We start from the raw sequence: 12716 nt of genomic DNA, 5'->3' as shown, positions 1-12716 counted from the left end.
AGTCCCCACGCAATGCCGCCAGAGCTCTCGTTATCCGCCCCACATTACCACCGCAGTACTCACGGTGTGTCGGTCCCCGCAGCTCGGGCGCACTCGTCCGCGTGGCCCGTCTGCCACGTGGGGATCCCCGGGGATCGCGTGAGCCTTCTGGCCGCCTCCAGGCTCCACACCACAGGGCGACGTATCTCGCAGGGAGCAATCGGTTTTTCGGCTCTCCGGGAGCACGAGGGGTGGTAGGCTAAAAGTCAGTCATCTGCTGCCCCCAGTTGTCCTCTGCACAGCGGCACTATTTGCAGGCAATAATTAAGACTGGGAACACAGGATAATTATAGGATTTAACACCGGACTATGGGAGCCTCACGTCACCTCGGCCATTCCATAAGTGCGCCACCTAGCGCCCCTATTCCAAATAGAATGTTTTAGATTTCCTATGGAACTATGTCCTAAATATAACTACCTACTGGCGACCGCCAGTAGGTAATATATATATATATATATATATATATATATATATATATATATATATATATATACCCTAACATCACAGATTGTCCAGCTGAGGCCCAAAAACCACAAGGTATCACAAACACCCCCGCATCACCTACCTGAAATTGCTGTGCATTCTGGGACTTGGAGTTCACAAAGATGACGTGAGCTCTTTGCGGTGATCGAAAACATCATGGGTGGGACCAGCCATGTCCAATCAGCATCGGGCAGGACATTATTTAATGTGATTGATTGGATAAGTCACCTGAACATTTGTGGGCGCTGACGAAGGCCGTAATGGCCGAAATGCATTCGCCTCTGCAGCATTGAATAAAGGTGTTCACCAGCCGTCCCCCACTGTGGCCTCTGCTCTTTCTTCCGAAGAGTTTGTTGCGATATTTTACGCGCATGCCAGAGGCGCATTACAGAGGCCCCCGCGCTACAAGCTGCCCTGGGTGTTTTTTGGCAACTGCTACGGCATCTTCACATTCTGAGGGATCGGATTCACTCAGGCCCACCTGCAAGGCTCAGAGAGAGATGGAGCGGTGAGGAGGTTATTAACCTCACGCTGGGCGGAAAAGGATTGCCGCTTCTGCCCCCGCTGTAAGGATCGCCGGACCTGTGGGTTGGTGCGGTGTGGGGACCAAGGAGAGCGCCGAGATTCCAGCTGTACAACAGGAATTTGGCTACCCTAACATCACAGATTGTCCCGCTGAGGCCCAAAAACCACAAGGCATCACAAACACCCCGGCATCACCTACCTGAAATTGCTGTGCATTCTGGGACTTGGAGTTCACAAAGATGACGTGAGCTCTTTGCGGTGAGCGAAAACATCATGAGTGGGGCCAGCCATGTCCAATCAGCTTGGGGCAGGACATTATTTAATGTGATTGATTGGATAAGTCACCTGAACATGTGTGGGCACTGACGAAGGCCGTAATGGCCGAAATGCATTCGCCTCTGCAGCATTGAATAAAGGTGTTCACCAGCCGTCCCCCACTGTGGCCTCTGCTCTTTCTTCCGAAGAGTTTGGTGTAATATTGTACGCGCATGCCAGAGGCGTGTTACAGAGGTCCCCGCACTACAAGCTGGCCTGGGTGTTTTTTGGCAACTGCTATGGCATCTTCACATTCCGAGGGATCGGGTTCACTCCGGCCCACCTGCAAGGCTCGGAGAGAGATGGAGCGGTGAGGAGATTATTAACCTCATGCTGGGCGGAAAAGGATTGCCGCTTCTGCCCCTGCTGTAAGGACGCCGGACCTCTGGGTTAGTGGGGTGTGGGGACCAAGGAGAGCGCCAAGATTCCAGCTGTACAACAGGAATTTGGCTACCCTAACATCACAGATTGTCCAGCTGAGGCCCAAAAACCACAAGGTATCACAAACACCCCCGCATCACCTACCTGAAATTGCTGTGCATTCTGGGACATGGAGTTCACAAAGATGACGTGAGCTCTTTGCGGTGAGCGAAAACATTATTGGTGGGGCCAGCGATGTCCAATCAGCATGGGGCAGGACATTATTTAATGTGATTGATTGGATAAGTCACCTGAACATTTGTGGGCGCTGACGAAGGCCGTAATGGCCGAAATCCATTCGCCTCTGCAGCATTGAATAAAGGTGTTCACCAGCCGTCCTCCACTGTGGTCTCTGCTCTTTCTTCCAAAGAGTTTGGTGCGATATATATATATATATATATATATATATATATATATATATATATATATATATATATATATATATATATATATATATATATATATATCCAAATAGTATTTTCCACAACACGTCTCTCGCACACCAGCCTGCGATGCTTCAGAGGAATGGAAACGGACACCAGTTTGTGTGGTTAGGCAGGTCTTAATTTATTTAAGCCTCGTCAGACACGTTTCGGATAACAGAGTATCCTTGATCTCTGGCGGAAACGCAGTCCGCTTACTATTTTTATGCAGTTTTTTTAGTGATGCTTTCTCCTCTATCATGTGATACCATAAACATTGAAAATATACTAGCAGCACTTCTTATGTTTAGACATGTAATGCTTAATAATGGAACCATTGTTTTAATCATCCCAAATAGATCTATTTTTCCGGGAGAACTTGATTGTATTATTTGCCTGCGTAAATGCTGAAATCCATACAGTACCATGTATTTGTGAATTATAAAATCTTACATTTCCATACATTTTTAAATGGTATATGATAAAATAGGATAAAATGTCCCATTTCATCTTAAGATATTTTAGTTAATACATAAATGTTGTATATTAATAAATACATACATAAATACCATATTTGTTAAAAAATGCGATGTAACAAGTATTACTAATAGTAAAAAATTCACTACAGTACTAGGATTGATTGATACCTGAATAAATTCAGTATGTGCAAAATATCGCTATGTGCAAATAATTGGTTAATTCAATGCATATCAAGTATTGCCCGAGCAAAAAAAGTGCCTAGATAGTGCAAAAGTTGTGATTGTGCAAAATGTGCAGGTGTTCTATAAAAGGGAAGGGTTTACCTATGTTATGTTAAAAAATATATTTATTAAAAATCAATATATATATTAAAAACGGAAAAAAGGGGGGCAGGGAAGAAGATATCTGTTGCAATACCTATAGGATCAAGTCTCTATAGTTTTAATTCATATGTTATACTAGATTATGGCTTTATAGAAAGTTGTGAAGGTCCTCTGTATTGTTCAACCCTTTTGGGTGCTTGCTGTCCAGTTCCAAAGTAATTTTGGACTCTAATTGTCTTAAGGCCCTTTCCCTGTTGCCTCCTCTAGGGTTTTCTGGGATGACTGCAATTACAAAGTACTGGAGACATTTGAGATATTTGCTATGCACTGCTTTGAAGTGTCTGGCAACCGGGTATGCTGTATCGTTGTTCACGATTGCCCTAAGGTGTTGCAGGATTTTGACATGCACCTGTAGTTTTGCACTGCCTACATATCTGAGGCCACAGGTGCATGTCAGAACATATACAGTGTACTCGGTTTTGTAGTTGCAATTGCCTTGGATTTTGATGTCATTAGGACTGAAGGGAGTTTTATATTTGGTGGTGGAAATACCAAATTTACAAGCCCTGCAGGATGAGCATTTATAGAAACCTTGTCTGGGTTGTAACCAGGTAGTTTTTTTACTTTTAACGGTTTCTGTTTTGCTGCGCACAATGTGAGATCTCATTGACATCCCTCTACGGAATATAATGGCTGGCGTACTAGGTAGCACAGGCGCTAGTACTGCATACGTCAGCATGATCGGCCAATTATGGTTAATGAAAGATCGAATTTGGCGATGCTGTTTGTTGAAAGTAAGAATGAGCCTAGATGTATTAGATTCATCGATGTCGTCTACAGTTGTGTCGGTGGGTACTAAAAGTGTTTCTCTTGGCCTCATAGTTACTTTAGTTAGGGCTTGGTTGAGGGTAGATGCACTGTAACCCCTCTGTCTAAATCTTTCAAGTGCCTCTCGTGTGCATATTTCCTGTTGGTTTGTGGTGCTACATATTAATTTTATTCTCAAGAGTTCACCGTGTGGTATGCTTTTGATTAGGTGTTGAAGGTGGGCACTTGACGCATGAAGCGTTGAGTTGCCTGCTGTGGCCTTTCTGTGTAGCATGGTGTCGATTTTCCCCGCTTCTACAAAGATTTTCACATCTAGAAAGTCCACCTCCTTGTCAATAATGTGCAAAGTGAATTTCAAGTTGGCCATATCATCATTGAGATTGTTGATAAAAGCATTAGCACTTTCTTCATCACCGTACCATACAATAAAAACATCATCGAGGAACCTGAGCCAATGCCTGACATGTGTGTTGTATTCCTCCTGATTTACTTGTTTGAGGATCTGCTCTTCCCACCAGCCTACCATTAAACAGGCATAACTGGGGTGAAGCAAGATCCCATTGCCACCCCACGTAGTTATTTGTATATCTGTGAGCCAAACATGAAAAAATTGTTGTTTAGACACCATTCAATGCATTTTAGTATGAGCTTGTTGTGCTCATAACATTCTACTGGTTTACATTCTAGAAAATGTTTGATAGCCTTGAGCCCCATCTCATGGTCAATAGATGTATATAGTGATTCGATGTCAAGAGATATGAGTCTCATGTTGGCATCCCACTTGGTTTTCTTGATTTTATTCAGGAAATCCCCGCGTCTTTAACATAAGTTGGCAGGTCTTTTACTAGATATTGAAGAAAATAATCGACATATTGTGATAAATGTTCACCAATGCTGTTAATGGCAGCGATGATTGGTCGACCGGGAATGGGGCTGATGTTCTTGTGGGTTTTTGGTACAAAGTAAATGAAGGGGATTGTTGGATGTTCACGCCATAGGAATTGGAATTCCTCATTAGAAATCATGCCATCTCGTTTGAATTGATGTAGATGTTTCCTGAGTTTTTCTGTTGCATTAGCATATTCTTTCATATTAGACTCTTTGTAACATGCTGCATCGGAGAGTTGTCTGTGGGCTTCTTTTATGTAGTCAATGCGGGGCCAGAGGACTATATTTCCACCCTTGTCTGAGGGTTTAACAATTACCTCATGGTTTTTACTGAGTTTATCCACAAATTTGATGTACTCTACTTCATTGTGGCATTTCTTGCGTCGGTTGTGATTGAGACCGAAGTACAATTGCTTGATGTCATCACTGATTCTCTCATGATAGATGTCAATTGGATCTTTGGGCATTTGTGGAACAAAGGTAGACTTCTTTTTGAAGGGACTGCTGCCTGCCCCTGTCTGTGTTATGGCTGCCAGTGGTAATTGCTGTTGAGTTGACATATCTGTGTCACTTTCTTCTGTTCCAGTCGATGTTTCTACTAGAATCGATTGAGCTGCCAAAAGAACCGGGATGTCCGTCACCAGTAGATTGCTTCTCTTGGATTGATCTGTTATTGCTGCTGTTTGTTTATTCGCTAACCCGCTCTTAACTGTAAAAAATGTGATCAGTTTGAGTTTGCGGATATAATTATAAATGTCAATCCTCGTCTGGGTGTAGTTGAAGTTACTTGGTGGGCAGTAAGAGACACCTAGCTTTAGTATCTGTTTTTCTTTTTCAGTGAGTTCCATATTAGTTAGGTTTATAATTGTTTTGTATTCTTTGGTCGTATCAGCTATTTGCGCCAATACCTTCTTTTTGGCCGTGAATTGGATTTTTTGAGCCGTTCTCGCCTTTTGGCGTTTCTGCTTTTGCGGAGGGCCGAGTCGGTTTCCGTGGTCTTAAGGTGTTGCGCTGGTCCTCGATTAAAAAATCGATTTCCTCTCCCAGGTCCAACCTTCTAGTTTCCACATTTTCTTCTGATCTGCTTTTGTTGCTGTATTCAGAACTTGTTTCGCTGATTACAGAGCTTGTTTCCGAATTAGCTTCAATGGAGCAGCCTGCTTGTGGCGGTTTTTGTTTGGTACTGTCCATGGTAGGGTTGGATTTTAGTGTTTTAGCTGTAGCGTATTTGTACGCAAATGTGTATATTCATCGATGTTCATAATCGGCTAGATCTCTGGCAAATTTATATACCTTTTGTTTTTTTATTTTCTCTTCCTGCTTGTTCAGCCGGTCCTGTATTTCTTTGCGTGTTTTTGTTATATATTCATTTGGTTCCAATTTGCCCAGTGCTTCATTGATGTCAGATATTTCTTGTATTAATTTGATCCTGTCAGATTCAGCATATCTGATTAAAATTCTCACAAGGTTCATAGAAGCCTCCAAGTTGCGTGTGCCCCACTCTTTTAGCGTACTGGGGTCCGGGTCCTCTTAGCTTGGGGCTAGAAGAATCCTGAGCCCGCGAGGTACCCGCCCTGCCTCTGCGTATGTGCTTAGGTATTTTTTTTGCCACCATTTGGTTACCTCCAGTTTCAGGCACTTTTCTAAACGTTTCAAAAGGGTCTTGGCAGTGTCATCAACTCTCACGTTCATGTTGCTGTGTTCACCATCATTTACTGCCGTTACATTCTGCAAGTTTCTAAACAGGTCTTCTGCCGCTGCTTCTCGAGCGTGTACCGCGTCCGCTGACATGATGACTTTTAAATCAATTTGCTTGCTTGAATGCGCGATATATATATATATATATATATATATATATATATATATATATATATATATATATTATATATATATGTATATTCCAAAAGAAATTCACCCTCCTCGAGGGTAAAATCAAGTCCAGCTACCATCATTCATTCCAATCGTTATTTGCGGCAAACAGGTATCATTACCGACTTTTGAATTCTCATGTTCACGGATCAGGAACTACATTACCCACAATGCAACAGATTTCTCAATGACAATGTCAATGTCTCTATCACCACACACTTCAAATGTTTTTTATCTTTCCCCAATTCCGTACTGAGCGACATACCCTCAATAGTGCCTTTGAAGGAATCAGTTCCATTTGTTGTTTCACAAAGTTATGTCACAGTCCATTATTATACCACATTACGTAGTCCAACAGATGTCCTTCGATTTCAACCTGTTTGCTTACCTTTAGATCACAGAGGCACGGCGTGCACAGGTAAATATACCTACAAATCCTAGCTGAAGTGAAAAAGCTTCCAGAAAATATTGGGCGGGATGGCTTTCCAGCAATGACCATGCCTCAAATAAATTGTCTGCTTCTTTATGCAACCGGCGGGCTCTCCATTCCATTATATATTTATAAAAAATGAGCAGAGAACCCTGGGTATTTCTCAAATTTAGGTGGAAATCAGCTCCTGTATTGAGCACCGTCAACACCAGCGACACTCTAGATATGCTCACCTCAAATGTCTGCTTTTCTATCAAAATCTTTAAGCATAGGATTAGCACAGTGCCATCCACTCCGATTTAGAAAGGGACAAAGTAATTTGCCATTTCTACAGCAAAGTCTTTAAGCATAGGACTAGCAGAGTGCTGTCCATGTAGAACTCTAAAATGACAAAAGCCATTTATCACTCCGGGCACAGTATTACACATTTGAATTAGCAAAAGACCATCAAGCCAACCTGAAATGAGTAAAAGCAAACCCTGACACAGTGTTTCACTCTACTTAGAGCTCCTCAGAGAGGTATAGCTTTGTCCAGACACAAGGGGGCACCCAGTATAAGTCAAAACAATACCCATTCAGGCATAGAGTGACAAATAAATTAAGCAAAAAAGAAGCAGAGAACTCAAGGCAGTTCTCAATTTTAGGTGGAAAGCAGCTCCTGTATAGAGTACCTATAGTGATTACACCTGGCCAGGTAAGTGTAAGAGCACATACTTTATTGACTGTTCATCTCCACTGCTTCCAGGAACTGACAATCCAGGGATTCAAACTATAACATTCCAAAACCAAGACAGTGACATCATAGGTATCACAGGGTAGATAGACAGCAAGTACATAGAGAAACTACTACATTACCCCTCAACACCAGCGACACTCTTGATTTTCTCACCTCAAATGTCTGCTTTTCTATCAAAATCTTATATATATCTTTATAACGACTAGTAGATTTAATTTACAGGCGCTGGCACACTTCAGTGCACTTTACTACGGACTTACCAGTACATCAAATATGCCAATCAGGGCAAACCAATTGTAACGGCAAGTTACACAGGGAGCATTAGCACTTTGACACTGACCAGCAGTGGCAAAGTGCCCAATGCATCTAAGCCAGCAAAAACGAAGTCCAGCACCGCATCAAAATTACAGATGGTAGAGGCAAAAAGTCCGCGGAAACCACGCCAAAGATGCCAATTCTAACAATATGTGTTATTTGTGTTGCCAAAAAGAACAGAGTGGATATCAATCTGTATTTTGTTAAATAAGAGAGCTGGTAATTTGTGCATATTTTATTTAGAAAACTTCTGTGTATGTTTGATTTTGTTTTTGGGTGGGATGGTAATATTTTATATTAGTGTAGTGACTTGGGGGCACATGCATCAAGGTAGGATTTTGCGAGTCATTAATTGCGATTATTAAGGAATAGCAATTAAGGACTCGCAAAAGCCTATGCATGTAGGAATCGCTATAAAAATAGCGATTCCTGAACAATCCTACAGGCCCATAGGAATGAATGGGAGATTGCATGCACAATTTGCGAGTACCAATAGGTACTTGCAAATTGCACATGCAATTTAAAGGGTGCAAGGGTGTCAAAAGGACACCCTGTTGCACCCCTGAAATTGTTATGTGCACCAATGTTGTGCACGCACATGCCCCAAGGGCATGTGTGTGCACAACATGAAACTTTGAAAAATGCACTATAGTGCATTTTTCAAAGTTTTTCCAAATACCGACCAGTTTAACTGCTCGGTTATTTGCGGCTCCAAATAGCGAAATCTGTATTTTAAAGTGGTTCTTGCATTGCATTTAAAGAATCGCAATCAATTGCAAATTCTTAAATTGTGAGTGCTATCACAAAAGCCCTTTTTGCAGGCTCAATTGGCCGATTTTTGCGAATCGCACCATTTGCGCTCGTAAAGAAGGTTGATGTATGTGCCTGTTGATGTGTAGTATTTGAATGAGAAGAACTTGGGAGGTATGGATGTTGAAACAGAGGTGGGTGGAAATGCGTGTCAGAGAAGAGTCTCTGTGGAGCGGAAGAGAGGATAAACAGGAGTGAGGAGAATTGGCTATAGGCTGCCTTCTCTTGCTTAAAACACTTCACATGGCTGCTTGGGTGTATTCTTTCACCTTCATTCTGGTACTAGCAATTGTACTAAATAAGGGACTACATTACAAAAGCTCCCCTGTCTGCTTTTCTGGCTCCTCCTGTGTGCCTCACACTGATGTGCTAAAGCTTCATGCGTTAGCACATTAAACACAGACAACTCCCTTCAACACATTATTAGGAAACATACAAATGGAATGCACTTAGTGAAAGCCTCTGCCATTATGCCGATTGTGAGAAAGCAGCTTTACAATTCCCCAACACTTTAAAAGTTATTTGGAACTGGTTAAACATCCAAGGGAGGAAGTAGCTTAAACTATAGCCAAATGTTTTTGGAACTGGAACATATTACTTGATGACTCTGCTACTTGCAGCAAACTGCAAATGATCGAATCTATAATATGACTGAGTTATAGAAAGTGTGAATCCACCAAGGTTCAAACATATGAGTGTCATGTTATGCACATATCTCTGCAATGCGTCCGTTGATGGGCACAATGATCCTACCAACCATAGAGCATGCAAGGTGATTTTAAAGATGTTGGTGGTTCTAATTTGCGTACATATGAACGAAAGTCTAATTTACCGCGTTTGTGGGGACACAGAATCTTGGTAATGTCTTTATAATGTTCATGCCTTTTTCACTTCCGTTACTTTTCTCTCCCTTAATGAATCCTATATGAATCCATTCATCACTGGGGTATCTTTTAAGGGACCTTTTGGGTTGACATATAGATAGTGGGTATTCAAATCAAATCAAATCAAATATAACTTTATTCGATTGTTAAAAAGCAATCATAAAAGTATACATAAAAACATTTTATTAAAATACATTTCCATTCATTTTACAATCTCTCAGTGTTATACACAAAAAATTCATCAATGGCAAGGTTTCCGTTTTGTAACATCCTAATCTCATTAAAGTGCATTATGTGATCATACTCTTTCTACTGCGCATCACTTTTTTCAGAAACAATGTAATTGTTGCAACACATAGATGATTATCCAGATATTGCATGCTTAACATAGCCAGACGGCACTGCCGAAAGCCCATCTCTCTCAATAGCGGCAATAAAAGGCTATGCCTAATCTGATTATAGAATTTACAAAATAAAATAACATGCATAGTACTTTGGGGGGAAGCATCATCACAGGGGCAGGGCGGTAAATCTTGCATCCAATTTTTTACTGTTGGAAAACTGACCAATCTGTGAAAAATTCCAAATCTAAAACGGGATAATAGAAATCTATCGTAGTTATCAGGGACATAAATCAAATAGGGTTGAATATTAAAAGTTAATTATAACATTTGATGTTGCAAGACAGTAGGTTTTAAAACCTCAGATGTAAGTCTTAAGGAATCCAAAAAAGCCAGGCCCTCCTTTTTCAGGTCCTTACGTGATGTAGCTGAGATAGTAAGGGGATTAAGAAAATAGTCTAGCTTCCCAATATCCGTTAAAAATTTACATACATAGCTCAGCCAAGGTATCCTCATTGCTCCTTCTAGTTTCAGAATATCTGTCAGAATATCTCTATTCAGCTTTGTCTCTTCTTCAGTCCACAGCCTGTGCCATAATAGCACAGGTTCAAGCTTGATGAGATCAGATATATAGGCAAGACCCAATTCTGCATGGCAGTTATAATTAGGAGTGCTCTTAGGAACTGTGGGTATTATATTTGCTACATCACGTGGCTTAAGAGGATTGTTAGAAATGCACAGCCTGATTTATAATTTGATGGGAGGATGCAAGTCCGTTCGGGTGAGGGAGAAAATTACTGCATCTCCCTGACGGAGTTTCCGCCGATTATCTTTAGAACTGACCGTTAAGTGGGCGGTCATTTCTGAAGCATTGACAGCAAACACCATTATGACTGTTTCTAATAATGGTTTTTTAAGTTTGTTGCACGGGTCCATCAACATGACGGATTCATCTACCAAACTTTTTACATTTTTTATTTTCAAAGTGAAAAATCCTGAAGTGGGGTCTTTTTGTTTTTGAAAATAAAAAAAGCATTGTACCTCTGTCATGGGAGTGTTCTTCCATAGCGAGGGAGGCCTTTTACATGTTTTAAAGCCCTTTCTGCCAGTGTTTCCTGGAGTGACAGGCAGTGAATAATGCCTACATATCCTCCCATCTAAATCGGGCAGGCGGACATATAGCCAATTCTCCGACGGCCAGTAGTCTCTGCCATTGCCGAACTATGGTCCACCTGCATATAAAGTCATTGGACAGGTCATAATATATTCGTGGTAAGCAAACTCTCCATTGCTACATAGAATGCTTACCGCCAATATTTAAATCAGCCTCTTAATACAGTAATTATTAATCTTTTTGCTATATGGTGCCTTTATAGTGTTATATGTTTTTTTTTTCTAATTGCGTATCATTTTCTGTTTATAACACAATATGTCTCATTTGTATTGAGGTCCCGTACTTGTGTGATTGTCTATGCATTTTATATTCGCATAAATAAAAAGATGTGAAACTAAAAATTGTTGATATTTCAAACATGAAAATACAAGCTTAATCGTAGGTGAATGATTACTTGACGTCATAAAAGAAAATGTGAACATAAACACGTCTACTTAATCATGGACACAACGCTTTAATTCATGAACAAACACAATATTTGTTTGATAACTGATGGGGGAATATAGTTACCTGTAAGGAGAGCTTGCACCCCACGATAGATATTCGTTTGGTCGTGCAGCAGGGCGCGGTACTATTGGTTGTTCAACAGCTGTCATGTCCCCAGAATAGGATTTTAAGAGGGAGGCATTCTTATTGGCCAGCATGGCACGTTCATTTCGGCGGAACTTTGCCCTTCTATTCTGGAACCATACCTGTGTGTAAGAAAATGAGAACCAAATATTTTAGGCTTTATTCTTTTCTTTCTTAACGTACTCACAAGCACAACTCTTTATGTAGGGTCCCATGCAAAAAAAGAATAATCTAATACATGTAAGCATATTTCAAGCATGCATGTGTATAAAAGATCATTTTCATAGTTGTGTATAAGTCTGTGGTGAGTGTGGTTAAATGGATCTCTGTGAACCAGCCCATTTGTTCGGGGAAAATAACAATTACATATCTGAGAGGGGCACTGATGTACGGCTGCAGTTTGATGCAGATTGGTGAATCTTTCGTTATAGAAACATTTATAGAATGTATATTTTTCACGATATGTGAAAATAAGTAACTTTCCACCAATTTAATTGAACATTTGTAAACTTAACTTTCAATATAGTCTTACAAAATAATGACATAGTACATCATATGTTTATGAATTTATGTACAAACATAACCTAAAATTTAAAGTATTAATCTTTAAAAATAATTATAAAAATCGCTTAAAAAATTATATCATGAATGTTATTTTGGAAAACATGCTCATTAAAATTCAAATATGTGCCCACTCCACTTTAAAAACTGCATTAACATTGATTTATACACCAGTTTAAAATTATGTGAGAGATGCCAGAGCAACCCATGTCCCAAAATGGAAGCTTACTTGGACCTTCCAAAAAGGCTCCGTTTTTTTCTTCATCCATGGCCCACGGGCATATTAGAGGGGGTAGAACTAG

The 12716-nt window shown here is 40.6% G+C and overlaps 1 protein-coding gene across 2 annotated transcripts in view; it reads right to left on the bottom strand.

The window, feature by feature from the left end:
• PRRX1 (paired related homeobox 1) overlaps positions 1-12716 on the bottom strand; it is a 442220-nt gene that overhangs the window by 83483 nt on the left and 346021 nt on the right. For both annotated transcript variants that reach the window (XM_078658485.1, XM_078658491.1), the window contains exon 3: positions 11794-11975. In XM_078658485.1, coding sequence (XP_078514611.1) covers positions 11794-11975 — 182 coding nt within the window. The remainder of the gene's footprint in view (positions 1-11793; positions 11976-12716) is intronic.

The sequence above is a fragment of the Lissotriton helveticus genome, chromosome 1_1 (assembly GCF_964261635.1).
Source record: "Lissotriton helveticus chromosome 1_1, aLisHel1.1, whole genome shotgun sequence".
NCBI classification, from domain to species: domain Eukaryota; kingdom Metazoa; phylum Chordata; class Amphibia; order Caudata; family Salamandridae; genus Lissotriton; species Lissotriton helveticus.
Note: the sequence above shows the minus strand (reverse complement) of the source record. Positions and strands in the feature narration are given on the sequence as shown.